The sequence below is a fragment of the Chiroxiphia lanceolata genome, chromosome 2 (genome assembly GCF_009829145.1).
Source record: "Chiroxiphia lanceolata isolate bChiLan1 chromosome 2, bChiLan1.pri, whole genome shotgun sequence".
In the NCBI taxonomy this organism is placed as follows: Eukaryota; Metazoa; Chordata; class Aves; order Passeriformes; family Pipridae; genus Chiroxiphia; species Chiroxiphia lanceolata.
The window spans coordinates 94,634,131-94,661,970 of NC_045638.1; the positions used below are offsets into that span (position 1 = coordinate 94,634,131).

Here is a 27,840-nt window from a genome sequence, read left to right on the forward strand (position 1 = left end):
CATTTATCCCCAATACAAATTAAATACACGACCAAATATCTCCACTCATTCTTAGAAAGCAGTGTACAGAAACTAGAGTACAGAAACACTGCAAGAGGACAAAACATGGTGGCTTTGCACTGCATAGCAGGCCCCCCCTTTATCTGCTTTGAATGAGGTTGCTTCTTTAAAAAAAAAAAAATCCATTTTTTAAATTCTATGTGCTCATCCACTGACACAAAACTTTATACGTACACAAAACATGCAGTTTAAAATATGTGATCCAAGCATAGTAAAAAAGCTTATGAGCTTTAAAACACTATGAGGATCAGAAATACATAAAAATTAAATCATGCAGAGAGAAGATAAAAGGTGCAACAAATTTTTAACAGGTTATACATGTAAGAACACTATTAAAAATTATTAGAAGTATTAATTGCAACCTGCATGACCACAATATGCATAGATGTAAGCCCTTATGGCATGACTCTCAAATCCAGAATACCTCGTAGATATTCGTATGGTGATTGAACAGTCAAATATTAATTTCTTTTCATGACTTATATTCCTGAAGTATATTGGAAGGACAAAACAAACAAACAATATCACAACACGTGAGTCACAGCTGCATATCAAGCTCTAGCAGAAAGTGGGCTCCTGCCACTGATCTTCAGAGACATGACACCACTTCATTCATTAGGTGGCAGTGGTTACCTGTGAGGTAGACTTTCTTCCTCCCGAAGCGATCTGAGAGCTGACCAAAGGAGATTGCTCCAACAAACACACCACTGAAGTAGAAAGAACTGGCAGCACTGACTTTGTATGATGCATTGCCAATCAAGAACCACTGGATGGAGGGGAAAAAAAACCAAACACCAACAAAAAGGCAAATTAACCAGAAACCAAGCAGTTCAGCAGATCACCAGCAGCTAGTAGGTGGAGGGGATGACGTATTTTAGAGAAGATCAAACTCTGTGTAAATCTTCTAAGCATCATATTCAGTAGAGCACCAAACAGTCATCAAAACACAACTGCTGTATCCCAGACTCACTTGGGTACTAACCAATTGCACAGTTCCCCCAAATCACATGCAGTCTTTGATTCTGAAACAAAAAACAGATCCCTCAGAATACTCTAATTTTTGCAGCTTTCTCCCACTCTCCCTTTTTCTGCCTTTTCTCACATGAATCTATCAACCTAAATAGACTCAGTTCTACCTACCTGATATATGTCCTGCAGCGTGTAGGCACACAATTAAAAAAGATAATTGTAGTTTATGTCTGAAGATAATCCTGCACATGCTTTTCCTTATGAACTGTCTTGTCACTGAGAAATAGTCTGGTAGCTTTAGACATGTTAGTTAAGTTTTCTGCACATATTCATTTTTTTTACAGAGTACTTTGTCATTTCCAATTCTTCTCAATTCCAAATACAAACCTAATCTTCAAATGTTTGATTCTTATAGACTCAATGTCTCCAGTTGAACCTGACAGAAAATTTTCCCCCACAAAAGTGCAGAATGAAAATATGCCATGCTGTCATTGTTTAAAAGTTATTTCCTTTTGTATTCTAAGCACTCCACATCTTCTTTTCTATTTCTCTTGCACCTTGAGATAATGTTTCCTTTTAGTGACAACCAACTTTTCTGCCTGTGCTGGTAAACTGGTGATTATGTCATTATCCCTGCAGTAACACTCTAATCTCCTCATAATCTTCTCTTCCTCTACTACAATCCCATTAAATATCCTCTCTAGCAAAGCTTATATTATTTCAAAGCTCACTTATAAACTACCTCACCATGAGAACAGAGCCATGCAATTCAACCTCACCAAGATTAGGAAGTTAACAAAACATCATTCATAAGCTCCAAGAAAATAACTTGCAGTATATGACTCATTTTGAATTGTCACTTTAATGGTGAGGTGTTTACTGATACAGTAGGTAATGTGCCAATAAAGCGTCAAGACTGACAAAATTCAATTCTAAAACTAAACACATGACCACAAATCAGCTTTTGAAGCTTCTGCAGACTTTAAAAACAATTTCCAGAAAAATACATTTGTATAATTGCATAAGAGATTAATTTTATCCTGAAATAACATGGTCAATTTGTTTTATAAGAGCCACAAGAATCATGCCTTAACTTTTAGTATAAACATGAAAGAAGCTGCCAACATGAAATTTGTTGAGATTAGATGATTTCTGAATCATTCAGGGATTAAGGGATAATATGGTTGCATAGCAAAATTTGTTCTGAAAATTAAGCTCAACATCTAAGCCCTTTAAACAGCTGAAGGCTTTTCTACATAAAAGCACGTTACATATATGCTTGTTATTCATAAATTAAGCTTTTTACATTTGAATATTTTTCAGCGTAAATTTGCAATTTTTGCAATGGTCACATTATCAGTAAGTGATGTCACAAGACAAGCATTAAAAAAACCGCCTCAAATGCAGAAAATATCTTTTTACACATCAGTAATGAAATTACATACTGGTGAACTATCCCCCAATTAAGTGTGATCTCACCAAAACCTTTGCATTGAGCACATAACTTCCAAATATACCACACGTTCAGCTAAAAATTTTTTTAAAACTGTGTTTTAATAGGGGGAAACAGGAGAGGTAACAAGATTTTGTTCACATGGGACTTGTAAAAAATGTATGTTAAAGAACAATGGAGTGGAATCTACACAAGTTGCTTGGGTTTTTTTTCTTTTGGTTTTTTTTTTTTTTTTTTTTTTTTTTAGTTTTTTTATTTTTCAAGTAAACTTTGTTCTTTACCTGCATTTCTTATTTATGCAACCAAAATGATAAAAATCTTTATAAAATTTATGTCATATGCTAGCCTCTACAAGCTTGTCTGACCATTAAGTTTTAGAGAATTAAAGATTCTTGGATAAGTTAAAAAAACCCCAAACAAACAAACAACAGAAAAGAAAAAGCCCAGGGAAAGTTTGCAAACCTTACTGGGGTGTAAATAACACTTAAGAAATCCACTGTCCATTAGAATTTTAATTTACATAGTGTCATAAGTACTCATATCCTCTTTGTTACCAGAGTAAGAAGCAATGCCTTTTGTACACAAAGCTTCATACTATTCCAAAGCTGGTCACTTTTATTAATGTGCTTATAACCAATAAAGTGCTTTAGACGAGTAATTCAGACAGCATTAATACCTCTGGGCAATAGCCATGAACTATCTAGTGGTACTACACAGCTCCAGAGTTCAGCTCTAAATTCAGGTCTTGTAACCAATGCACCCAGGGCTCTTGTACAGAACAATTTGACATTAACAGATACTGACGGCCCCAGGAAGGGCAGGTGTTGCACTCATCAATGCAGAGTCTGGAATCATTCCAGTAGGGACTAGACCACGAAAGAAAACACTTACAAAACACAGAGGCCACACCAATAAAGTAGAAGCTTGTTCTGGAATAGAATGAGAGTTGCTTTGTCCACTTAACTCCCCACTGCCCATGTCCTCTCCCATACTTGGAGTTGCAAAGACTGCAGAAGCCACTTCCTCTCCAGTTCCTCCACTGCTTGCCAGCTGCACAATGGATGTACTAAGTGCAGTGGAGCTTAGCAAGGCAATCACCAAAGGTGGCCAGGAAGACCTCGGGGTCCATAAAGGATTTTGAGCACGTTAATAAAATGAATGTTGTGATTCCAGCTCAATTGTGGAACCAGACCAATGTATAACTTCCATATGGAAAAGGTGGGAAGTTTTGGAGCAGAACATTGGATCTGCATAGCAAAACAAAGCTAGCTTCTGTTGTCAGTAAAGATGTGAATACCTTACCTGTTCTCTACCTGAAGGTAGCACCTGTTTCGTTTCCTAATCAAATCATGCATTAGGTATGCAAGAAAGCAGCAGTACAGCCAGTTCCCCAAAACCAACTCAGTAAGATTTACTACTCACGCATGAGGCAGCAAAACCCATTTCAGACTTACCTCAGAGACTATTGACGTGAAGCTGCTGCCAAAGTGCACGTGCTTATGCATCTCACTGCCATTGGCAGTCAGAAGCCATTCCCCAAAAGCTCTCTGCTCACTCACTGAATGGTTGCCATGGCTTTGATTAGCTGAGAGCCCTGGGAGATCCCAGTCATAGGGAGGAGTTGCACCCACCAACGCGATGAGGATGGCTTCAGTGGCCACGTAGAGCTGGCATGAAAGACAAAAAACAGCAAAGATGCTAAACTTACATGCAGGTAATGTTTCCTGCACAGTTGGATCAAATCAGTATTAAAAATGTTCCTATGTTATATTTGCCTTCTACCACTATGAGATGTCAGGTATAGTCCCCATCTACCAAGTATCACACACTAAAGAACCATAACTTCAACAAAGTGGTTCTTGCGCTTTTTATCTGTCGGTTAATTGATAGAAAATAAGTTCCCCTCCTGACCCCTTTCCCTCAAGTGAGAGGCCCTCCAACTCCCACACATAGCAAATACACCTCCTGGAAGCATGAAGATTTGTTAGTAGCACTAGGGAGACGAAAGAAAGCTATTCTTTAATGCAAGTATATTACTCTATTATGTCCTCTCCTTCCACCTGTGTTGTTCACTTCTCTAATCTGATATTTGGAATAGATCTCCTCCTCATGGTTTCATATCTAATCTTTTCCAGTTTTAATAACATTTATTCCTCCTTATCTTTTAATCTTCTATGAACCTGTTTCACTCTTTAAAAAAGGACAGAGAGAAAAGTGAGAACATACATATTTTTATATATATATATATATACACATTTTTTATGTATCTACACATTTATACATACATGTCTAAATGATCAAGGTCTAAGTGATCAACAGGAGCTTTTGCTTAGGAAAGAACAAATAAAACTGCTGGAAATCCAGATATTTCAAGCCTGATCTAGAGCTGGATTACTGCTGCTTGCTCAGAAAAACAGAGAGGCCACATTACGGCTCCAGCTTAAAACTCAGTAGTTTGAGACCTGTTTGAACACGGAAGTGCCATGAATTTTGCAACAGAAGACAGATGATGAAGTCTTCTGAGAGACAAAAGTTGTTGGTAATAACAAAAAGACCCCCAGACACTCTTCAAAGAAAACTGCCTTTTGTCTTAAGCCCTCACTGGGGATCTGTAACTCAACACAGCAGTTCCTGGAAAAAAACCAAACCAAAACAAACCATACAAAATGAACAAAACAAGCAAATAAACAAAACCCCCCAAACCCCAAACAAAAACCCAAACGAAGAAAAAATTCCTGCTGCTTCTCAAAAAACCCCTCATGCATGCCTTTACATTCCTCAAACCCCACTTCAGGCACCTCCCTAACACAGTCCTTGCTCTGCTCCCAGCACCTCCTGCATATGTTCTTGGGAAGAATGTACCCATAGGAAGTGTGTTCTCTCAGAAGGCTGCTACACAAATAATCTGCAAAACTGGGAAGACCACAGGCACAAAAAAAGCAGCCTGAAGACCTCTGAATTCTGATGCAAGCAACACCAGACAATACTATTCTGTTCTGTACAACAGCATAACAGCTGAAGTTACAACCTAGATCTAAATGAGAATTACTACTAAACTGAAAAGAAAGACCCTGAAAGCATTTTTTCCCAAAAGTTCCTTTTTGCAATCTACGGGATAAACTGCTACTGTAGTGGCAGAAGGTAGATATTTTTTTTTTAAAAAAAGTTTCTTTCCATTTTCCATACTAAAATTATTCAATATCAGAAGGAATTTGAAAAAAACACTATCTGTTAACTATGTTATTATTTAAGCTAAAGGACAACTAGATCGACAACAATAAAAAGTAAAAAGAATTCATTTTGGAAAGAAGGCAATGACTAAGATTACATGGGGAAAGCAGTGTTAAAAAGCAGAGTGGCCATGTTGCTAGGGATGTGTAGATACAGTACTCTCAAGAACAGTTTGAAATTACTCAGAAATGAGAATTACAGGTCATGATATGCAGTGCATCCCTATACTCTGACTCACTCAGCCAATTCCACATCAGGACTAAACAATAACATCCTTCCTTTTGTCTTGTGAAATAATAAACATATTTTTGAAGTGGATCAGGAAATGAAATCCTCAAGGCATGTGGTTTAAAGAAAGAAAGCATAACGCTTTTCATTTTTTCTCTAGGTCAACCCCACCCCAGTTACAGAAAATGAAATAGAAAAATAAGCGATTGCAGGCACATGGACAAACACTACAGATATTTTTTCAATAAAGAAAAATCAGCCTTAAGTATCCTAGTGGCTGCAGCAACCAAGGATAGAACAAAGATAGAAATACTTTGAATTGATCTGTGGAATCAGAAAAACATATGAAGATGGAGATTTTTTTGATGCTATCATATAATATAGTTCTGTACTCAAGTTCATTGGAGTCACTGTTGACACAAGACTCTGCCTCCTACTGAACACCTGCCTTGAAGTTTCAGCAAGAAGCACAGTAAACCCTATTCATTTCATTGAGAAAACAAGGCCCACAAAACACCTCCCAAAATTCATTTACAATTCTGAAGATCAGAAAGATTTTATAAAAGTGGTCATAAAAACATGATAAAGCGACCTCTAGACTTAAAAGAATTTCAAAAAAGAGTTTTCATGACTTCAGTAAGAGGCAGGAGTTTGTGTTAATGAACCTGGAGATTCCTCCCTTAAGAATTCTCAGTGCTTGCACTTAACAATAACATAGTTGTGCAGACTGGTAAAGAATGTAAAACACTATCAAATCAAACAGAAATATAACAACTCTATAAGGTATAAAATGGCTGCATTATACACACTGTGGCAAACAAAGCCCTTCATTTTTCATTTGTTCTATAACCCAAGTCAAGTCAAACTTATGTCATTAGTATACAGGTTCTAGTCAAACATTTTTAATTGGCTATATATGGATGTTAACGGTTCCCTACCAAATTTCCTACACTGATCTGTATTAATCAAGATGAATACCAAGCACAGGGGGACAAGGCACCAACTCATGATAATGAGTCACTGATAATGAAATGATGAGAGTTTTGTTAGTTTTAGTATCTCCTGTTTGTTGATATTCTCCTTAGGTCAAAACTTTATAGTCTGTCTAGATGAGAATGCTACGGTGTAAGGAAATTTATTAAAAGGCTTTAATAACCTGTGAACTTCCATTTTCTCTGCTAAGTAGAAGCGATTTTAGTTAGCCAGTTATAGCTATTTCATTGACAGGTTTTGAAATTAACTTAAAATTATTATTAATAGAAGTGCCTGCAATGCCTTGACCAGCTTTCCTGGTGCTCATTTTCATAATAAATTACTTGCAAAAAAAACCCGCAGAATCTCTAATAAGACTAGCAAGGGAGGGGGAGGAAGAATTTAAATAGTTTCAATTGTGTATAATGAAAGCACACATAAAAATAATGTAAGAAATACCCATTACAAAGCACAAAAGAAAAACAAAAGCAAGACTTCAATGCTACCAAGAGGAGCTCATCAGCAGTTCAGAACTAGCCTGGTCATTCTAGACAAGTATCAGCTGAAGCATTCACTGATGAACAAAATAATGAGTAAGACACCAACTTCTGACCTTCAAATATAGAAACATTAAAACCTCACCCTGAGGAAAGAGAGAAATTAAGGAAGAACAGTGAATGATCTTGCTCTGGTAGAAGCCTTTGATGAAGAGATGGTTACAGTTCAGGATTACAGTTATTTCTTCTGAACCCAGGACAAGCAGCTGAAAAGCTGGAGGGCAACCTTATTTTTGAAAATCTGATGATCTCATCTGCTCCAAGTTATTTCCAAAGGGTGATTTGTCTTTAAATTCACATGATTTTTTTTTCTCCTCAATAACTCTGCTGTAGAAAAGCCCCAAAAGGTCTTCTTGCTGCAAAATTATTATCTGCTGCTGAAAACACACTCTCCTACCAAAGTATCCTTCCTTCTTGGTGGCACAATAACAGGGAGAACACCATATGGAAGAAGGAAAGGCTGTTGTAGTTAAAGCAGAGAATCACCGTGTGCAGAAGAACATGAGGTCATCTCTCCCAGCCCCGCTTTGAAAGGAAATATTCCCCGTGCAGAATGTAACCATTGCTGATTATCACCTATGACTTAGCAACGACAGAGCAGACACATATTAGGGCTTCTGAAGAGAAACAGAGAAAACCTACCAAAATAGCTTTTCAGCCTGAAACTGTAGGCCTCCAGAATCCACAGAAGAAAGTCCAAACCATAACTTCATTCTAGAAATTAATATCTACATTGGAAACTAACACTGCACAGCAAACCATCACTCCTTGAGCCTCACTTCCTACAGGTTTGTAGAAAATGATCCTTTAGCTTTCCCTTTTTCTCTGTTCCAAACATCCAAACACACACCTCTCAACTCCATGTCATGCTAAGCATTACTCTGGTGGGCAGTGGCAGGGGTTTGTTACTCCTGCTCAGCCTGGCCAGCCAGCACACCTGCCCATTAGTCAGGTGAGTGCTGTCGTGCTCAGAGAAGGACTGCTTTACATTCAACAGACAAACTCTGGCATCTCAAGAACAAACAGCTTCACTGTACAAGCTTTCTGCAACATCAGCCCAAGTTGCAGCTGGCCCCTGCATACACACCTTTGCCTGACAGGGCTGTGGAAACGCTGCACCCTCACATCATGGGCTGACAGGTCTCTGAACATGAATAAAGAAGTTGGAAGTATTATTTTTCTGCCTCTAAAAACACAAAACAAAAAGAAACCTCACACCCTGGTAAGTTAGAAAACCAAGACAATAAACACAAAACAAAATTGCAAAAAGCTTTATAAATACTATCTCTGCTTCAACAGGAATATTCAAGAAAGCTAAAATGCTTTTATGTGCAATCATGTGGCAAGACTCCTCAGTCAAACACCAGTTTGACCAATAACAGTTTGACCAATACAGTTTCACCAATAACACGTCAGAAGTGCCACTCCACTCCTCCTATGCAAAGAAGAACTTATAAGAGAACAAAGCAAAGAAGTGCCAGAAGTTCCTATTTCAGTTCATGAATATATTGCAAAGCAGCCCAAGACTGGACCTCCTCAGTGGCATTATAGGATAACATAAAGAATGGCTGGCTGAAAGAGTAGAACTGTGGGCTAACAAGTATCAGGCAGGATTTAGTCCTGCTTCCAAAAGCATGATTATTCTTTTGTCTGGATTTCACCTTTGTCCCTGTTTCCCTCCATACTTTCCAGTCTGTGCTGGCTATGAACATACCTGAGTCACAGACAGGATTACAAGAGGTCAAAGTCCTCACCTTAGTGCACTGGTCTGGGACACTGCCAAAGAATATTGGGTGAACACCTTGGTCCTACAGAGGCAGTTCTGCTATGATTATGAGAAGAGCACATTCTTGGCTAAAGCATTTAACTTGGTAAATTACCCATTACTTCAGACATTTGGCCTAAATATCCAGACTAAAAGACAATGATGACATTTGCATAAGCTACTTTCATTTACTTATTCATTTTAAGAACCTGTCTGAGGGTAAGCAATTAGCCGTACTTCTGTTCTGCTGTTTGTGGGTTTTTTAAATTAAAAAAAAGTCTTGGGTTTACTGCTATTTCAGAGCAATGTAATGCTTCAGAACTGAAGAACATTTTTTTTTCAGGTTTGTGGTGGAACTTGCTAAACCAGTGATTTTTAGCTTACAGCCTACAGGCCTCAGAATTCCTTGAATTACTTCTTAAAAGTGCTTAGAATAAATAATTAGGAAACAAAGCTGTCAGCAGTCTTAAATTTACTGTACAAGGACTTAACCTCTTCAGTGGGAAGTCCGTAAGGGATCTGCAAATTGAAAGAGATTAGAGACCTCTGGTCTTTATATATTTTTAAGACAACAATAACCGAACATCATATCACAAACAGAAAGCCTGATAAGCTGTACATACAACTCTCTCCAGCTTTCCTTATGTGAGGATCTCAAAAGTTTCATTGTGCCTTCTGAGGCAAATTCTTTTCAGCTTTTCAGCCCAAACTCACCAGGATTAGGAAAATGACCAGGTGAACACAAATACAATGTTTAACAAGGCTAAGTCATAAACTTAGTCAGAGATCATACTGTAAACAGACAAGACCTAGAAAACAGATGTTGCTGCTCCAGAGGGACTCCAGTCACGCTCGGTTGACACTTGGAAAAACCAAACAGAGGTTTTACTTAATGCAAACAATGCACACAAAGCACAAGTATAACTACATAGCATAGCTACAGAAGTAGTTATATTAACTGCTCCAGTAAAAATAAAGACTTTTGAGAGCACAAAACTTTATCTGTGTCAGAAATAAAGAGCAACTATCATATGCAGGTTGGAAACAACTATTCTGAGTTCAATTACACACCTACTAATTCTATCACCCAAGAGAAAAGGAAATTAGAGCATCTACAATGGAGGAAGTGCCAGTGAGGAGAGCCTTGATGGTGTGCCTTGCTAGTGGAAAAACACAGCAATTTATTGCCTACAAAACACGGGTAGTTAGAGACTGTGTGTACACACAGGTAGGGAAGAAGGAAAGGGAGATAATGTGTCATAACAGAAATATGTTTAATGCATAGTCTTTGCTATCCAGTAGAACTCCCTGTTAACTCCGAGGCTCATCTCCCAAGGGTGCTCAGAGGACAGACTCCCTAGATTGATTTTTTCAACAGTTTGCCAAGCTGAAAGACATCTTGACGAATAGCAAAAGATGGGATTTCTTCAGCCCCCACTGAATCTAAATACCATCCCACTGCACAAAATATTCTACATAACAATAACTTTATTATTAAAAATCTGAAAGCATCTCCCCATGTATTTTACCCACTCTCCATATAAAGATGACAATCACTCTTGACACAGTGCCTCCCAGACACCTTCCACTCCCAGTTGTTAAAAAAGACTTTGCAAAAAGCAAGACATTCATCCACAGCTCGAGTGAAGAACCCCAGAGTGAGTTCCTTATGACAACTTCACTCTTTACACAGCATGTAAATTCCTTTTTTAAAAAAAACAGTTGGGTTACTCTTTTAAATAGGCAGAACAACCTGCTTCCTTCCCTCTGTTGCTAGGCCTTCAGAATGCCTACTTCTTTGTGCCTCTCACAAAACTCCTCCTTCTTGCTATGCCCATCAGCAATAATTCTGTCAAGGTCTTTACAACAACACAGTGAACAGGCACCTTCTAGGACTGAACTGCACAAAAACTGAAGCCAGGCTTGTAAGTTAAATTGCAAAAGCTGACTAGAGGTGTTGATACGGATACATACACACCGAAAATGTGGTTTCAGTGTCAAGTGAAGGCAGTGATCCTTAGAAGAGCAAAAACATCCAGCAATTCTCAGTGGCACTTAAAACCGCCTAAATATGAGCTCAATTACACATGCTTTGCAGTTCAGATGGAGTTGAAGAAGGGAAGGTCTTGAAGTTACAGCTCACTTTTCTTCTAAACCTTCAGTTTGCTCTGATCGTACTTATGCATAAAAATATAAAGCTTAGTTACATGAGAGAATCAAATTAGTGTAAGACAACATAAATTTTGAGGGAAGATGGAGATGTAGGCAGTTCATAAGGAATTCATGCCTTCCCTCCACTAAGGATTATTTTTGGAAAAAAAACAATAGCAAGTTAGCTATTTAAAATTAATCGGTAAGGAAGTAGTCGTTACAATCCAGACTTCCACATGACATCTGAGAGTTAAGGATCCCACTGCTAAAGAAGCATGTCACAACTCAGCACTGTTATTTCAGCTTTTCTGTAGAATATAGCACAATGTCTGCATCAGCTGCATTCATGTTTTTATGGTTATAAGTATAACATAATTAAAGATAAGTGATTGTTTCTTTTAAGGAAAAGTTATGGATATGAAAGAAGTAAGGGACTAAAGGATCAAGGAGTCTTGGTTAGCATCTAAATTGCTGAAATGAAATGTCATGTGACCAAGCAACTACCTTTTTTTTTTTTTTTTAAATCCTTAGAAGATTCCCCCCACCTAATTGAAGTAAACTGTAGGACTGGTCTTCGCTTAAAAATTCCACCAACTTTCAGGTAGAAATATTCTTAGCTAAATGAGTAGCAGCACATCTTTCTGGATTAATAGTTTATACACTTCTGCATTATTTATGCCCATCTAGTTTATTTTTCTTCCTAAGCAGGAATACACTATACCAGAACAAGGATTTGTATTCAGTGATGCAACCACTCTAAAAGCCTTCATCACATCCACAAGAAAAGCAAGAACATCCTTTATCATAAGCATGTTCTGAGTAATGCACAAAAAGATGGGGGAATATGAAGATCTCCTCAAGAAAAAAAACTTGAGTCCCTACTTTTTATGTTTGTATTCATTCCACATTTGAAACCATCCCTCCACATAAGTGACTCCACATTCCGCAACTGTTTTCCTGAGAATCAGAGGGACTTAGAACTCTTACTTCTGTAGACATAAAAAAAAAAGCCAAACAGTGAGGTAATCAAAGTGAAAGAAGGTTACACGGCAATTCTGTAAATCCTTTTTATATCTGCACTTTGCTTACTTACCCTACAGACACTTATGGTTGAACTGTGTCTTAAGTTATGGTGCAAATAACTCTGGGTAAACATAATACCTGTAATGAAGCCTCTGGAACAACTGCAGGACACTATACTAGCAATTGTAATGCAACTTGTGTAATATCCCTCTCTTTCCTTAATTTTAAACTGTTCATTAAATTTCAGATTTGTTTTGCGCTTCCAATTCAAATAAAGTCCTAATAGTGTGCATCACCAAGGACTGGGAATAAGGTGTTCAGTTTACGATCAATTCTGGCAAGTTCAAAGAATAGCTTAATATACTCAAGCAAACATAAGTATTAAAAGAAGATTCACTGACAAAGTATTTCATTACCGTCATTGCAACTACAGAGTTATGTCTCATGCCACTAAAAGAGGTAGAATATGTAGAGGATGTAGACAAGAAGTGTCAAGAAACAGAGTTAAACAAGGCTACATATGGGATCACATCTGTATCCTGTCAGAAAACAGACACTGTTTCTTCTGAATTATTTCTAAATATTCGGGATGAACCTGCCTTACTTAAGTCACATGTCCCAGAATTTACTTTCCCTCATAACATTTGTTCCAATGGGCTGATTAAGGAGCATCTTTCTGCATTGGGATATTGTAATGATAGAAGTCATACATGATATTGTCAACAGTGATGTTAGTAACACTGCTCATTATAGCTGCACTGCATCAAGAATGCCTTTGCCTTAAAGCAAACTACCATTCAAGCAACCTGATGTAACTATCTTAACTGTTTTTCCATCTTCCCTTTAGTTAGTAATGAGTTCCTAAGATAGATGGAAAAACTACCCTTGGTAATTCTCCATACTGCTGTGCAATGCACATTACTCAACTTGAGGCAAAGCCTTTTTCAGTTGTGCAAACAAGAACTCCCTTTTAAACTCTAACATGTTTTTAAAAATCTTTCAATAGAGATACAGTAGGAACACACCCCCATTCTCACATTTCTCCAGGTTCAATTTGGACTTGGGCAGACCTGTAGCTCAGATTCACTGGCAAAGGCAAACCTCTTTCAACTGCCTATATTGAATCATTAGAGACAAAGAAACTTATTTTTAAATATGCTTGTACACTCAAGCATCTGATCAAAGTGTAAGATTTTGTCTCGTGTTGCCACATACACTAAACGAACATCAAAAGACCGTTCTTTAATAATGCCTCAGTATAATTTCTTCAAAAGATTGTGAGCACCCTTCCAGTAATCAACAGGTGTCAAGCAGTTACTTCGAGCTCAAGATAAAAGTCCGAAGTTTTTAACAGTTATAAGCTCCCTTTATTCCTCCCTCACTCAAAGATATACTGGAAATGCAAGACTAGTCCAACCTCAAATTCGCATCATTAGTCTATCTTCACATTCTTCAGATAAGTTCAGTCTTTGCATAACTCCATATAATTTGGAAAAATGTTTCTCTACATTAGCTGTCATCAATCCATTATGAAGCTAGCAACCACTGCTACAGAACATTCCTAAAAATCTTCCAAATTCCAATTAAGCCAGCGAATAAGCCAGGCATACCTTAATACAGTAACAGCTCAACAGGTTAATGATTAACAGTAGCAGGTAGCAGAGGAATAATACAAATCAGGGAAGATGAAAGAAACAGCCCACAAGACTTACACTTAATCTGGTTTTACACTGATAACACACAAAAACATTTTTCTGACTACAAGCAACCTAGAGGGTTTTGCCAGAATGTCAGTAAGCTCATTCCACAGGTCAACTCGCAGTTCATGCAAGACCACATGAAAACTGACTCATGTGGAAAGTCTCACCCATACAAACAGAAGTGTTTGGTGCCTTAAAGAAGTTCTGTGAGCTAAACTATGTTTGTAATTAGAATTCAGAGACCAGATATGTTGGCATGTCAATAAGACTATGTGGTGGAAGTAGTTTACTGTAGAAATTTATATAAGAAAAACACTAAAATGAGGGAAAGCACTTAAAGAGTATGAAACAAAAAATCAGTAACATGTAGAGAAGAAAAAGCACAAAAGTCTACAAGGAAAGTTAGAGCATCTGCTGGGAATCTTAGTGGGAAGGAAAAGCACAGAGTTTAAGCTCAGGACATAGGCATCAGAGATTAAGGGACTTCACACAGCAAAGATAAAAATAGTTTTCACACATGGGATATTCTTATCTTAAGAATGCAGAAATATTTTTTATACCAACAGGCCAACACAAAAATATAGGCCAATGTGAAAATATAGGCCAACTGAGGGAGGACATGGAAAGGGACAGGCAAACAAGCAATAAAATGGAACAATCAGCCCATGGCAGAGCCAGTGACATAGACTACCAGGAGTTCTCATTCTGATGACAGATGCTGCATCAAGTCCACTAAAGGAGCCCAGGATTACCTAAATCTACATCACACACACCAGACATCACTTACCTTTGGGTCCATCCTCCAAATGTTGATGATAAACCAGACAAAAGACTAATACCGGTCGTGGAACCTGCCTTCAGTCTTGCTCTTGCACATCCCAGTGACATATTATGTAACTTGGCACCAATAAAGGAACATAAAAAGCAATCAACCACCCAAGCAGTAACCAGTTGTAGAAGTCCAAATCTATTCATGGACTGAAAGACAACAAACTTCACATCTAAATCCCTTACAGACTCCTGTGCCTGAATGACCTGAAGCAAAGAAAATATACCAAAGGATGATCCTCTTTGGTAAAGTTCAAGAATTAAAAATAACACGAGAAGAAAAAAAACCAGATCTGCAGACCTGCTACCATTTTTTCTTTAGTTATTCTGAATTAGTTCTAGGATTTGCAGTGATCCTTCTGTTTACTTCTCGCATGAGAAATGCAAGTTAATCCATTAAAAACAAAACAGACAAACACAAACATTACAGAACAGCTGACCGATACTACTTGAAATTCTGGAACACAGAGCGCTTGTCATGGCTGCAGTTCATTCCAGAACACAACCAGCACTGGAAGAAAAAGTAACTACTACTTCCTTAATTCCTAATCTTCAGTGAGCATATAAATTTTCTAGCCACTCAACCAGCAGAACAAGCTTTAAGCAAAGTCTAATTTTAAAGGATTAACCAGCTAAATCAGTTAAAAAAAAAGGGAGGAAACAGAAACCTACAAAGCTTTTGCTGTTCATCACCATAGCTTTGCAACCAAGTAGGAGTTCCCCTCCAACAAGACTGGGAATCTGCATTTTCTTTTGTCATCTCATAAAGCTTCTTAGTATTTCAGTCAGTCCCCTAGCTGCCAGGACAAGACATCTTGTGTCACAGCTCGGGACTGGAAGTTCTTGATTACCACAAAATACTGACCAGCAGAGGTGGGAAGACACTAAAATTCCCCTCTTCACTCCTGAAGCTATTAAATTTCCACAGTGGCAGTAACCCAGCATTTGTCAGCCTAGCTGAATTTACAATTAAGCTTTTGATGCTAACCAGGAGTGAACCAGACTTCTGTCAGATTCAAACTTACTTCAGTCCTAGACCTGACTGTGAAGGTACACATAACATTCTCATCTTCCACCCCTACCTCATAGGAATATGCACAAAGATGAAGCAAAGCTGAAAGATGGCAAACGTGGCTGCATCACTCGGTCATGCAGTCTCTGAAAGATAATCTAGCACTCCACTGTTACTTTGGAATCCACTTTTACCACAAAACTTAAGACAGCTTCAGTTTAGTATCTCATAGAATACAAACCTGACTACCCAAAATGTAGAGCCTCGTCCAAATACCTTATGGAGAGACACTCCCCCTGCACTCCAAGAGTTAAATCAAGGCAAGTCAAAGTACCAAAGTTACCTACCAGCTGATTATATGAGATGATCTGCACACAGAGGTATCATTGACCACCTGCCACTTTATTGGTGACAACCGAGCCACACGCAACCTAGAAATCCCTAGCCTAGGCCATTAACTTTAGGTTGTATAGGATTCTCAGCAGAGCTGGGAAGTCACCTTCTTCCAGTCTAGCTCATGGAACCTCAGCTTAATTTCACTCCAACCAGCCCTTCACCTGACAAACTCCAAACTCCTAAAGGGCTCAGTGAGTGACAAAAGGCACAACTGCTCAGGCAATGCGGCACAGAGAACATCAGCCGCCCCAAATGCACTCTGTAGAACTTCACCCTGCCTTTGGATACACGTCACCCGTGTCCCAGGAGCACATCACACTGATGCTGGATAGATCGAGAGCAGGAGACCAAGCTACTGCCACAGCACAAGCCCTCCCATACCAGCCTTCGCACCAGGCAGCACTCACCGCAGGGACATCCACCCACCTCCCACCCTCCCAACACTCTGGAGAACGGCTGCCCACAGCACCCAGACCATCCCCCTCCCGGCACTGCCGCTCCCACGGGCCCTCGGGACAGGGGCGGGAGGGGAGGAGGTGGGCTCTCACCTGGAGGAGCACGGCCAGCAGGACGCACAGATACACCTGGTAGGGCCCCATCTGCCCCACCAGCGGGAACGCCTCCTCCACCTCCATCCCGCTCCGCGACCGCCGGGCAGCGCATCCCCGGGGCGGGGCGGGGAGCAGCGGCTGGGCCCTCGCGGGGCAGCAGCAGCAGCAGAAAGAGGAGGAGGAGGAGAAGGAGGAGGAGGAAAGGGCGGGAGGCGCGATGCGGCCCTCATGCGCAGGCGCCGGGAAGAGCAGCCTGGATGCGGCCGCCTCCCTCCCTCTCTCCCTCCTTCTGTCCTTCTTTCCCGGGCGCCCGCCGGGGAAGCGGAAGCGCGCGCGGCCTTAGCGCACGCGCACGGCCCGGGATTAAGTAATTTGGGGTGGGAGTGGGTGAGGTGGGGTGTCAGGGTCTGTGTGAGAGGGTTGAGAGGGTTTGCGGGGGCTGTGTGAGGGGTGTCAGGGCGGCAGCGCGGAGCTGCCTCGGGCTGGGCTGTGAGCGGGTGCGGGACTGGGGAGGTGGGTGCAGGTGCAGGTGCAGGTGCAGGTGGAGGGAGATGTTGTGCCTCCTGAGATGCAGCACCTCTGGTCCCAGCCGTTTGGAAGGGGAAGGGGCAGAGAGGTGTTACCCCTGGAGCCTTGGTTAGACCAAGGCACACGCTGGCCCTGCGGGTCGGGGGAGGAGGCTGCGCTGGGTCCGCGCTGGCCAGGTGGTTCTGGAGTTTATGGCATCCTCCGTGCAGCAGCCTAGCTCTCGTCGTCCATTGAAGAGCACATCCTAAGAGCACAGTGAAGTTACAGTCTCTGTCCAGCGGGTTTGCACCTGTTAGGTTAGACATTAGGAAGAAATTCTTCACAGAAAAGGTGGAATCTCCACAGATAGTGGAATGGGCTGTCCAGGAGAGGTGGTGGAGTCACTGTCCCTGGAGGTATGTAAGGAAAGACTGGACGTTGCACTCAGCGACGTGGTTTAGTTGACGTGGTGGTGTTTGGTCATAGGTTGGACTCACAGATCTCAGAGGTCTTTTCTAACCTAATTGATTCTGTGATTCTGAACGGTGTTAGCCCTGCGTCTGGGAAGCTGTATCCACATAGTGCATGCTGCTTAAGTTCTAGAAGTTCATGCAGGACCCTGAAATGCTGACAACTGTGGAATATTCTGTAATGATACATCATAGCATACCTGCTAGTAGTTGGGGAAGAAAAAAAAGCCAAATGTGGTGTAAGACTATTGCGTAGGTGACACTGGAGGCCATTTCTGGACCTACACAAATCTTGCTGTTCTTGATTTAATGCCTGGTGAGGACATGCCTCTCTCCATTACAACAGTCTTTACAGAACTGTAGTTGTAATGTATTTTATGAAAAGCACTTGGAGAGCCTTCATTGTGGACCTGTGGTAGAATTTCTCACTTAAAAGTAGTGGGTCTGGTTTGTGAAGGAACACAAACTCTACTGCACAGGGAATGGAAGTGAGATAAATACATGTGAAATAGCAATATTCATGCAAAATGGCAATGAGCTTTTCATGGTCCATTTCCATTCTATCTTTACAATAAAACTCTAGGAACATGAAACAAATGATTATTGAGACTTTTTTACCTTGTGGTACCAAGAAACAGCAGCAACATCTTTATGCTTGTGGCTATTATTGTATGAGCAACAGCTGGAGAGAAAGGAAGAGAGTTGTGTCATGAGATATGACCTTTAGGATCATGCCAGGAGCCAGGAAATAATACGATTTCCTTGCTGTAAAAATCTTGGCAAATTGACAAGCATCAAAGCAATTTACTCTTAATATGAAATTCACCTTTGCCCTAAGCACTTCTTTTCATATTTGAGGCTTAGTAGAGATTGATTAAAGGCAAAGCAGCAAAGGATTTCTGAAATGTCAGGACCTTTCTGCTGCTCACCCAACTGCAGTTGTCTCATTTTATTGCTCAGCTAAGATGTGGAGATGTCCTGGTGCTTGGGACGCTTCGTGTTCATCTCCCCTACATCCTTCCTGCTCTCCCAGTCAGTTCAGTCATACTCTATGGCAACCACAGATTTATTCCAGCTTGCCCAGCAACAGGGAGAGCTACTGCCTTTGCCATCAAGCCCCCAGCCCCTCCTCAACTCTTGAGCAAAGGTGAACAGAGCTAGGGAAGGAGATGGTACTTGGCTCCCTATCAGGAGGGTACTGCCTCCTGGATTGCTGTGCTCCCTGCAGTCCCCAGGCATTTCTCATCTCATCCCTCTCACTTGGGACCTCCAGACCCCTGCCTGGGAGTTTTCCTTCCCAAGTTCCCTGCTTCCCTACAGCCACCCAAGCTACAGGCTCTGCCCGCTGCACAGGCAGCAATTAGAACTGGCAACTCTCTGCTGTATTCACCTCCACGTGAGCTGCCTTTCAGATGATACTCTTGCTCTGCTCCTGCCATGGCTCTGCTAATGCCTCTGACTCTGCAGCCCCCAGTCCTGACTGTACCAAAGTTTACATGTTGGCTTTAGGCACATCAGCATAGTGCAACAATGCTCTACACCTGCAGAGAACAGCTGTTGGGGAGCTGTCTCCTCTTGTGCTGCTGCTTCCCAAACAGAGTCCACTGGAGAATCGTGAAGATGATTAAGGGACTGGAGCATCTGTCATATGAGGAAAGGCTGAGAGCTGGGACTGTCTAGCCTAAAGCAGAGAAGGCTCAGGGAAGAACTTCCCAATGTGTGTAAATACCTGATGGGAAGTATTGAAGAGGAGGAGCCCAGGCTCTTCTCAGTGCTGCCCCCAAACAGGATAAGAGGCAATGGAAATAAATTAAGAAATAGCCAGGAAACTCAATCTGAATACAATAATTTTTATGCATTTATTTATCTACACGTATTACTGTAAGAGTAGTCAAACACTGGAACAGGTTGCCTTAAACAGGTTATGGAGTGTCCATCTGTGGAGATACTGAACACCCAGCTGGACATGGTTATGGACAACCTGCTCTAGCTGACCCTGCTTGAGCAGAGAAGGTGGACTAGATGATCTCCAGAAGTGACTTCCAATCTCAACTATTTTATGATTCTGTAGTTTGTGTGTCACAACTATGACAGAGCCTCTCATATTCCCACTTCATTCTAAACCTTACAGATTTACACCATCAAAAATGCCTGATTTTAGTAGGGATTTGGCTTTTCATTTTTTGCAGTGTAATCTGAATTGTTGGAAGAAAGGGTGGTGTTTTGGGGTCAGCCTGAAGGTGGGACTTGGCAGGAGTGGATCTTGGCGGACTGACCAGAGGTATGAAGCAAGGCAGAGAATAGGGGGAGGAGAGGAAGAACTGACTAGGTGAAGTAAAATACCCATTAACCATCATCCTAAACTCCAAACATGCAGGTCACCTCATGTCACATTCTGCAATGTCCATATGATGAATTTAGTGGAAAAAGAGCTTTTTCATCTTCCTGATTTTCACTGACAATTAAAGGTGTCTGCCCACTGAGGCCACTGGCTTTGGAAAGGATTAGATGCAATGTTTAGAGGTTTCAGCATTTTACTGACATAACGATAGCACTGCACTGTGCTTGGCCAATGATCTGTCCTTGCTGGAGCCCTCAGATCTTCCCAGAGCATTATTGTCTGTGAAGTTCATTAATGTGCAATTTGCTTCCTCCTCGTCCTCATTAATAACCATGTCAAACAAGAATACTCTTAACAATCCTGTCTGTGGGGAATTTTTCTTTTAATGAGAGAGATTCAGGCTTCTTACTCAGCCATAAATATGGTATCCCCTAGACTCTTCCACATTGCTCCCAACCCCCCTCTACTACTGCTTCATGGGTTTGTTGCTCTGTAGAGGCTTACACATCAAATTCATCTGGGCACCCCAAAACTGAGTGCATGGCTTCTTTTTCAGATGCATTCAGCCCTTTTCTATCCATACGTAATGATGACCCAGAGCACTCAAAGCACTAGATACACATGAATGCAAAGGGATAACTCAAAGCTACCTTCCTCTCTGTAAAAAAAACAAACAAGAAAACAACAGTTAAATCAGATATCTTAGAGCTAAAAACTCATTCTGGTTCATTGGCATTGTGTTTCCAGATTTGTTATATTCATTTGTAGTAGATTCTGACAATGGCTGTTAATTTTACCTTAGAAACACAACCAATAATACAACACAACACAACCTTCGAGCTGAGGATTTCTTACCTGTTCAAAGGGTGATCACACAAATTGTGGATTCAGCATTTAGCACAGCTGAGATCTAAAGAAGATCTGTTCCTGATGGAGGAAGCTTCAGCTTGCCCATGAGTGGACTTTGTGAGTATGCTATGAAACTCCATAGCCCAGGCTGCTGTGGATGACCGAAGGTAAGTGAGTTCGAGTGAAGAATCAACAGGTACAAATTCATCTAAAGTTTATCAAATGCAAAAAGGAAACACCTCTGTCTCTAGAAAGTCCCTGAGAAGCAAATTGTTCAAAGCTGGTATCTGGAGGAAATACTTACCCTCTCTTCTGATATTCCTGCCTAAGCATCAGCTTTTGGCCACAGCAAGAGATGGGATTTGGGTAAAAAAGATGGGATTTTGCTGTCCTGTTGCACAGCCAGTTTTGTTATCTTGCACTTCGTCAGGTTTCCATCCCCTCCTTACCTCCATTCCCTTAACTCACAGGAGGTTTCCAACACATCATCTGAGCTGAATGCTGAATTGCAAATAACAGAGCTCTAACTGAGGCAGTGAGAACGGCACCAGTGGGAAGAGGTAGTGGAAACGTCTTCCATAATAATATAAGAGGGTTATAGTTCATAAAAACAGTTACTATTAAACAAGCCTGGGGCTAAAAGAGTGTTCTTCCTTTAGGATGAAAATAAAGCAGAGGTTCCTTGATCTCTTAACTTCATCTGATCCACAGCAAGATGACAGGAGCAATCAGAGGGTTGATGGTATCTGACAGAATGCTTGCCTTTGCTGGCCTCCTGTTATGGAAAATGAAGATTTTTCCAACCAGACTAATCAGCTGCACATTGCAGCTGGCTTACCACATAAGACTGTGCAAAGCTAGCATATGGCTCATTACAATATACCCTGACTAAGTGTTCAGCCAAACAATCCACCAAGGCATTTTTGCTTCTCTGATGTGCTGTTTGCACTTTTTGCAAACAAAGCAACAAACAATTCCTTTGGAGGCAGTTTTCAATTTTAGATGAGGCTCAGGCATGCTGAATATCTGTCTGAACTGTGAATGATGTTAGAAGCTGATTCCCTCTCCCTTCCTAGATGGACACTTGTCTGCTGTAAAACAGCTCCAGTTCAGGTTCCCAGGAAATCTGAGCTTGCTCACATATCATGTATCTGTGGCAGTGGATAGTTGCTCTCAAGATGTCTCCCCTGGTCATATCCCAAAGTGCACATCTGTGACCAACACCCTTCTTGGCCAACAGCCTCTGTAACTCCTGATCCTGCTCAGTTTCCCGTCACTTAGACACTACCTGCAGTGTCCATCCTGGAGTGCCAGCTCTGGTTTCACCACAAACACCCTCAAGGGTTTCAGGCTGAGCAAAGGAGTTTATGAAGCACACCTTTGTGCTTAAACATAATAAAATCTTAGACTTAAAAACAAAAAGAAAAAACAATGTAGTCCTAAGAGACAGAATTGGCCACTACGGTGTCTCGGCAGTGACAGACAGAGATAACAGTGTTGAACATTAAGGTGAATGCTTGTACCTCAAAATGGTTCTCTTGAACAGTTATGCCTCACTGCCTTTGAGAGATCCCATGTGTTCTTTGTAGGCTCTTTTCTTTCCAAGCAGCTATCATTTGGCTGGAGCAGTGTTCATAATCTTGACATTTATACTGTTCATTCTCTGCCGTGTCATCACCAGCATGCAGAAGATTCATTTGGACCATGTCTCTTGCTCTGGAGACTAATGACGATCCCACAGAAGTAAGCAGAAGCACTTACAGATGGTTTGTCTGGCAGAGACATCACCACTCTGGATTTGGAGGCAGAGAGGGCACTTGGCGAGTGATAGCTTCCTCACAATTTCCTCAAAATGCAAAAAGCCCATAACAAGGACAACCTCCTGGATTTCAGCAGCTATTCCTGCCCCAGGTGTGCCATGTAGTGCAGTACTGGTGTTCTGCTTGGTATGTCCGGCCCCCCATCAAATTTCTTAACCACTGCTGCTGCAGGTTATCACAGGAGCAATCTATCTTTCAACAGAAACTCCAATCTGCAAAATAAGCCTTCTGTTCCTGTCTTGCCCTTGCAAATGAAGTGCAATAACTTAGGAAAACCCCTCAGAAATGAAGGTGTAAAGACAGCCAGGTGCCAGACAGGTGCTTGTAGTCAAAATTAGCAGAAGTTTGGAGACCTAAGAGCGCTGTGGAAGCAACATAGAAAATCTCATGAGACCCTTCTTGTCTGACCAGATGCATTGTCACAGACTGTGCTACGTGGTTCTGGCTGGCACTAGCTCAGGGCTATCCAAAGTGTGATCTACGGAACTGTGTAGAGATACCTGAGGCTTCTGCACAAAAAAGAGGAAGCATCCATGGGTGACAGGATTCTGTATTTTTAGCTCTAGACATGGGAGGTAGGGGATACTCATTATGTGAATAACCAGGATGCCACAGAGAGGTTTTTCTATAGGTAATAGTGGGGCATTTCTCCAGCAAGCAGGTTTGCACCCTGGGGGAGTTCCCAAGACGCAAAGGTTTTGTGGACTTTGTTTCTCCAAAGAACTGTACTTCTTAAAGTGATCTTGGAATCCTGTAGAGCATCTAGAAAAGATGTCTGCAAGGAAAGACCCTCACTTGATAATGCCAGGAAGGGACAGTGCCACAATCAGGGTTTTGCAGCAAAGAACACTTTTGAAGCATGGGCACCTAGGCCGTGGAAAAAGAGAATTTCATGTGCTTCCCATTACCCAAGGAAATAGGACATTTCAATTCATCCTTTTGTTCAGACATCCCAGTTCATATATGGGGAAAAGAAAAGACACAAACCCAGCACAGCATCCCAGAGAAACTGCTGGCTTTGCCCTGCAGTTCCTGGACACCTACAGTCAGAAGGATTTCTCAGCTATCCACAATACTAGTTTTTATTTTTCCTTAAGAAACTTACAGTCTGGTAGAGGATATGAGTCAATGAGAGCAATAAAGTGAAACAGGAAGGCAGTAATGTGAATCCACATTAGTGAACAAGTGTGTCCCTGCCCATGTCAGGGAGGATGGAACTAGATGATCTTTAAGGTTCCTTCCAATCCAAACTATTCTGTGATTCTATGAAGTTAGCTGGATGCAGAAAACATGGAGACAACAGGGTTTTGCCACTGAGGTTAACACTACAATACAAATGAGATAAATACAATGGCACTGAACTGCCCTTACATCTAAGGTGCTGAGAGATTTCCACAGGCACTCAGGTAGAAAGAGGTCCCAGAGCAGGTTTTCAAATGGAGTGGATTGGGACTATATGGGGTCTCTGCAGCAGAGGTGATGGGAGGGGATGTTATGTACCCTGGACGTGAAAGTGAGGATGGTGTGATAGCTGATATTACACTGCCTTGACAGCAGGAAAGATGCATCACTGCCTGTATGCTCAGGACCTCAGGAAGCCTGGAGACCTCAGCTGGGACCTTCTTGTACATTTGGTTTAGGACAACCTGGGAACCAATGCAACAGGATGGAAATCCATCTGGGGTCAAAACAGCTTTGTATAGCTGTCTGTGCAAAGAAACAACAAGTCTACATCTGAATTTTGGGGACATCAGAGCAGTACCAAGGCTGGCTGTACCACTGCTCGTAGTCTGAACGTTAGTAGCTCTTTCGTGAGTGAGAGAAGGAACTGCTGGATAAAACCCACTTCAGCCTCACCTCTTTTTTACTATGGAGTTACAATCAGATTTAACATAAGCTGAAATCACCCAAACACAACAGCTGAGGATAACCATTGAAGTAATTCCTAAAATAAGCCCAAGAACAGGGCTTTGCAACCCAGTTGGGCAGGATTAGGGTAATTTATTTTTGTACAGGGCACAGTTTCATTGAATCATAGAATTGTTACAGTTGGAAAAGACCTCTAAGATCACTGATCCAACTGTTAAACCCAGCATTGCCATCTTCACCACAAGACCATATCCCTAAGTGCCACATCTAAATGTTTTTGAACACTTCCAGGTCCCTGGGAAGCTGTTCCGATGCCTGACAACCCCTTGAGTGAAGAAATTTTTCCTAATATCCAATCTAAACCTCCCCTGGTGTCGTGGTTCTCATGTTTTTGCTCAGCAGCTGACGCTTCTGGCAAAAGAGCAGGGTGGGAGGAAGGCAAAAGCGAGCCCCTCTGAGGTCGGGGAGGGGGGGAGGCTCCCTGCCGGCCCCAGCGCTGGGCTGACGCGGGTGAAACAAACGTGAGGGCGGAACCCTTCCACCAGCAGAAGGAAGGCACCGAGGAAGATGCCTTAATTACTTTTCAGGACAGGGGGGAAAAAAACCCCATAAACAAATGAATGGGCAGCTGGCTGCGTTTCCCTCCGCGCCGCGAACAAAGAGCGGGTGCGGCACCGGCGGGGGCCGGGAGGGGGCGGCCGAGCGCCGCCGGGCCGGGCCGAGCCCGCGCTGGGCCGCGATCCGCTCCGAGACTTGTTTAATCGCCGCTAATTAGTGCCGCGGTCGGTGCTGACTGCTTATCCAGAGCGGCATTCGAGCCTCAGCCCTCCTGGCTTGCCTCCCGAAGCATAGGGCGTGACAGCAACTTGCACATCTCGCTGCTTGAATGTGCTGTTTAAGTAAGGCACGTCTGAGATTCTGGGGGTGGATGGCATAGCCTGGATTAATCTTTGTCAGAATATGAATATCAGCCTCGTCTGATGTTTCTGGCGAAAGATATTCAAATTTGCCATTCGGGCTTGTAAAGATCTAGTTCTTAATCGCCATTACTATCAGTCACTGTGCCCATCACTATATCATGCTATACAGGCACAGAGCTGTAATATACAGCGAAAGCCAAAGAACATTTTTCTACCAAAGGTGAGAGCAGCAACTGCTCTGCAGATGATTCACTTACTCGACATGGCAGTGCTAAATATCAGTCTTACCAGCATATTGTCACCTGGCCACGATGGTCGCATTATCCAGGGAGTATGGAGAGTATTAAATTGACATAACAGAATAGTTGTGAAATTTGTTTATGTTGGCAAAACCTGGGAGATGGGCAGAGAGAGAATGTGACCCTTCCTAAGTCTAAATCACATGGGTAAATTCTTGGTGGTAAATGCATGTGGTGTTTTTATACTTTTTTAAGTCTCTGGACTACAACACAGAAACAAATTTGTCTTGAGTTAACTTAGGCTAAATGGGAGAAATTCTGTTAAGGAAACTGAAATGGTAGAATCTAAGTCTTGTTCAGCAAATTAGTACACTCTTTAGAAAGTCTGGGCGATACTAAAATCTGAGAGACTCGTTCTCCAAAAGAAGAAGGATTTCTCTTCATTAAAAATACATGATCTTCTGAATCAATGCATTCTAGAGGAATTTAAAATACATCCAGCAAGAGGCAAACACATTTCTGGTTGTTCTGCATAAGTATGATAAAGGAAAAGGAGAGCTTATTTCCACTAATATTTTTATCCTGGAAAATCGTGGGTGATTCCCTGGACAAACTTGGTGACTCTGCTGCACTCATTCCAGGGCAGATTCTGTACTCTGTAGATCTGATGAAAATGTGGATACCTCTCCAAATCTTAATGTTGCTGGTTTGGGGGGATTTCAGTTCTTCCACAGCTCCATGGAAGTGGGTTTGGACGTCCTCCTCAATCCAGAGTCAAAGGCCATGAATGCCTGCACTTCTGTTCCCATGAGTGCCTTATGGCCACAGAGAAGGCCAGTTCCTCTCATGCGGGTCAGAGTGGGATATCTGACTTTGAAATTAACTCATACTAGGATCTAACTAGTCCTGTTAACCCTTACCAGTATCATTAGTGTGCACCGCATATAGAAGTAGCTGTAGTGATTCTCAACAAGGATCAGTATTGTCTTCACCACTGACCAGTTGCAGATATCAAGGGAAGACTATAGGGAAGATGGAAAGCATACCCCAAGATTTCCCAGTCTTCTTACAATGTGTGGCTGGTTCAACCACAGATGATGCCTTTATGCTTACTAGGTCTAGACAGGTTTTCTTCCATTGTCCAATGCCCTCTGGAAGTTCTGCCCACTTTTTTGTCCACTGTGTCCTGTAGCAAGGATTTCCACTGTTTAACTGGATGTTCTGTGAAAAGAGGACCTTCTGTTGTTATTCTGCCACCTGCCACTTGCCAATGCCTTGTTCTTAATTTGGTAAAATGGAGGAAAGTTTACATCTTCCATGCCACTTGTAGTTCTATAAACTTTCACAGAATCATAGAATTGTAGAACGGTTTGCATTGGAAGGGAAAAGATCATCTAGTTCCAACCCTCCCACCGTAGTCTTCCACTGGGCCAGGTTGCTCAGAGCTCCGTCCAACCTGATATTGAACACTTCCAGGGATGGGACAACAACAGCTTCTCTGGGCAGCCTGTTCCAGTGCCTCAGAACTCTCACAGTAAAGAATTTCTTCCTAATATCCAATCTAAATCTCTCCTTTTTCAGTTTAAAGCCATTTCCCCTTGTTCTGTCACTACATGCATATGTGAAAAGTCTGTCTCCAGCTGTCTTGTAGGCCCTCTTCATCAGGTACTAGAAGGTGCTATAATGTCTCCCTGAAGCCTTTTCTTCTCCAGGCTGAACAGCCCCAACTCTCTCAGACTGCCAAATTTGTTAAATCTCCTGCTGTTCTTTTGGGACTGTGCACAGAGGAAGAACTACCTGGGGAGAGCTCCTTGGCTGGAAACAGAGGGAGAAAGTGTGTAAAAGGTTCTCAGATGTGTGATTTTCTGTGACCAGCTCCCAAAGCACTTTGCTCAGTCCAGAGCTGGCTGTTTGGAGCAATCTGATTTA

The 27,840-nt window shown here is 41.7% G+C and overlaps 1 protein-coding gene across 3 annotated transcripts in view; it reads right to left on the reverse strand.

The window, feature by feature from the left end:
* Positions 1-17,189, reverse strand: part of SLC22A15 (solute carrier family 22 member 15) — a 68,355-nt gene extending 51,166 nt beyond the window's left edge. For 2 of the 3 annotated variants that reach the window (XM_032679007.1, XM_032679008.1), the window contains exons 1-3: positions 16,894-17,048; positions 3,937-4,149; positions 694-826 (exon numbers count right to left, since the gene is read on the reverse strand). In XM_032679007.1, the coding sequence (XP_032534898.1) occupies positions 694-826; positions 3,937-4,149; positions 16,894-16,980 (433 nt within the window). In that variant the 5' untranslated portion in view covers positions 16,981-17,048. Of the gene's footprint in view, positions 1-693; positions 827-3,936; positions 4,150-16,893 lie in introns of all 3 variants that reach the window. The other variant, XM_032679009.1, reaches the window with a different exon arrangement.
* Between the last annotated feature and the right edge of the window lie 10,651 nt (positions 17,190-27,840).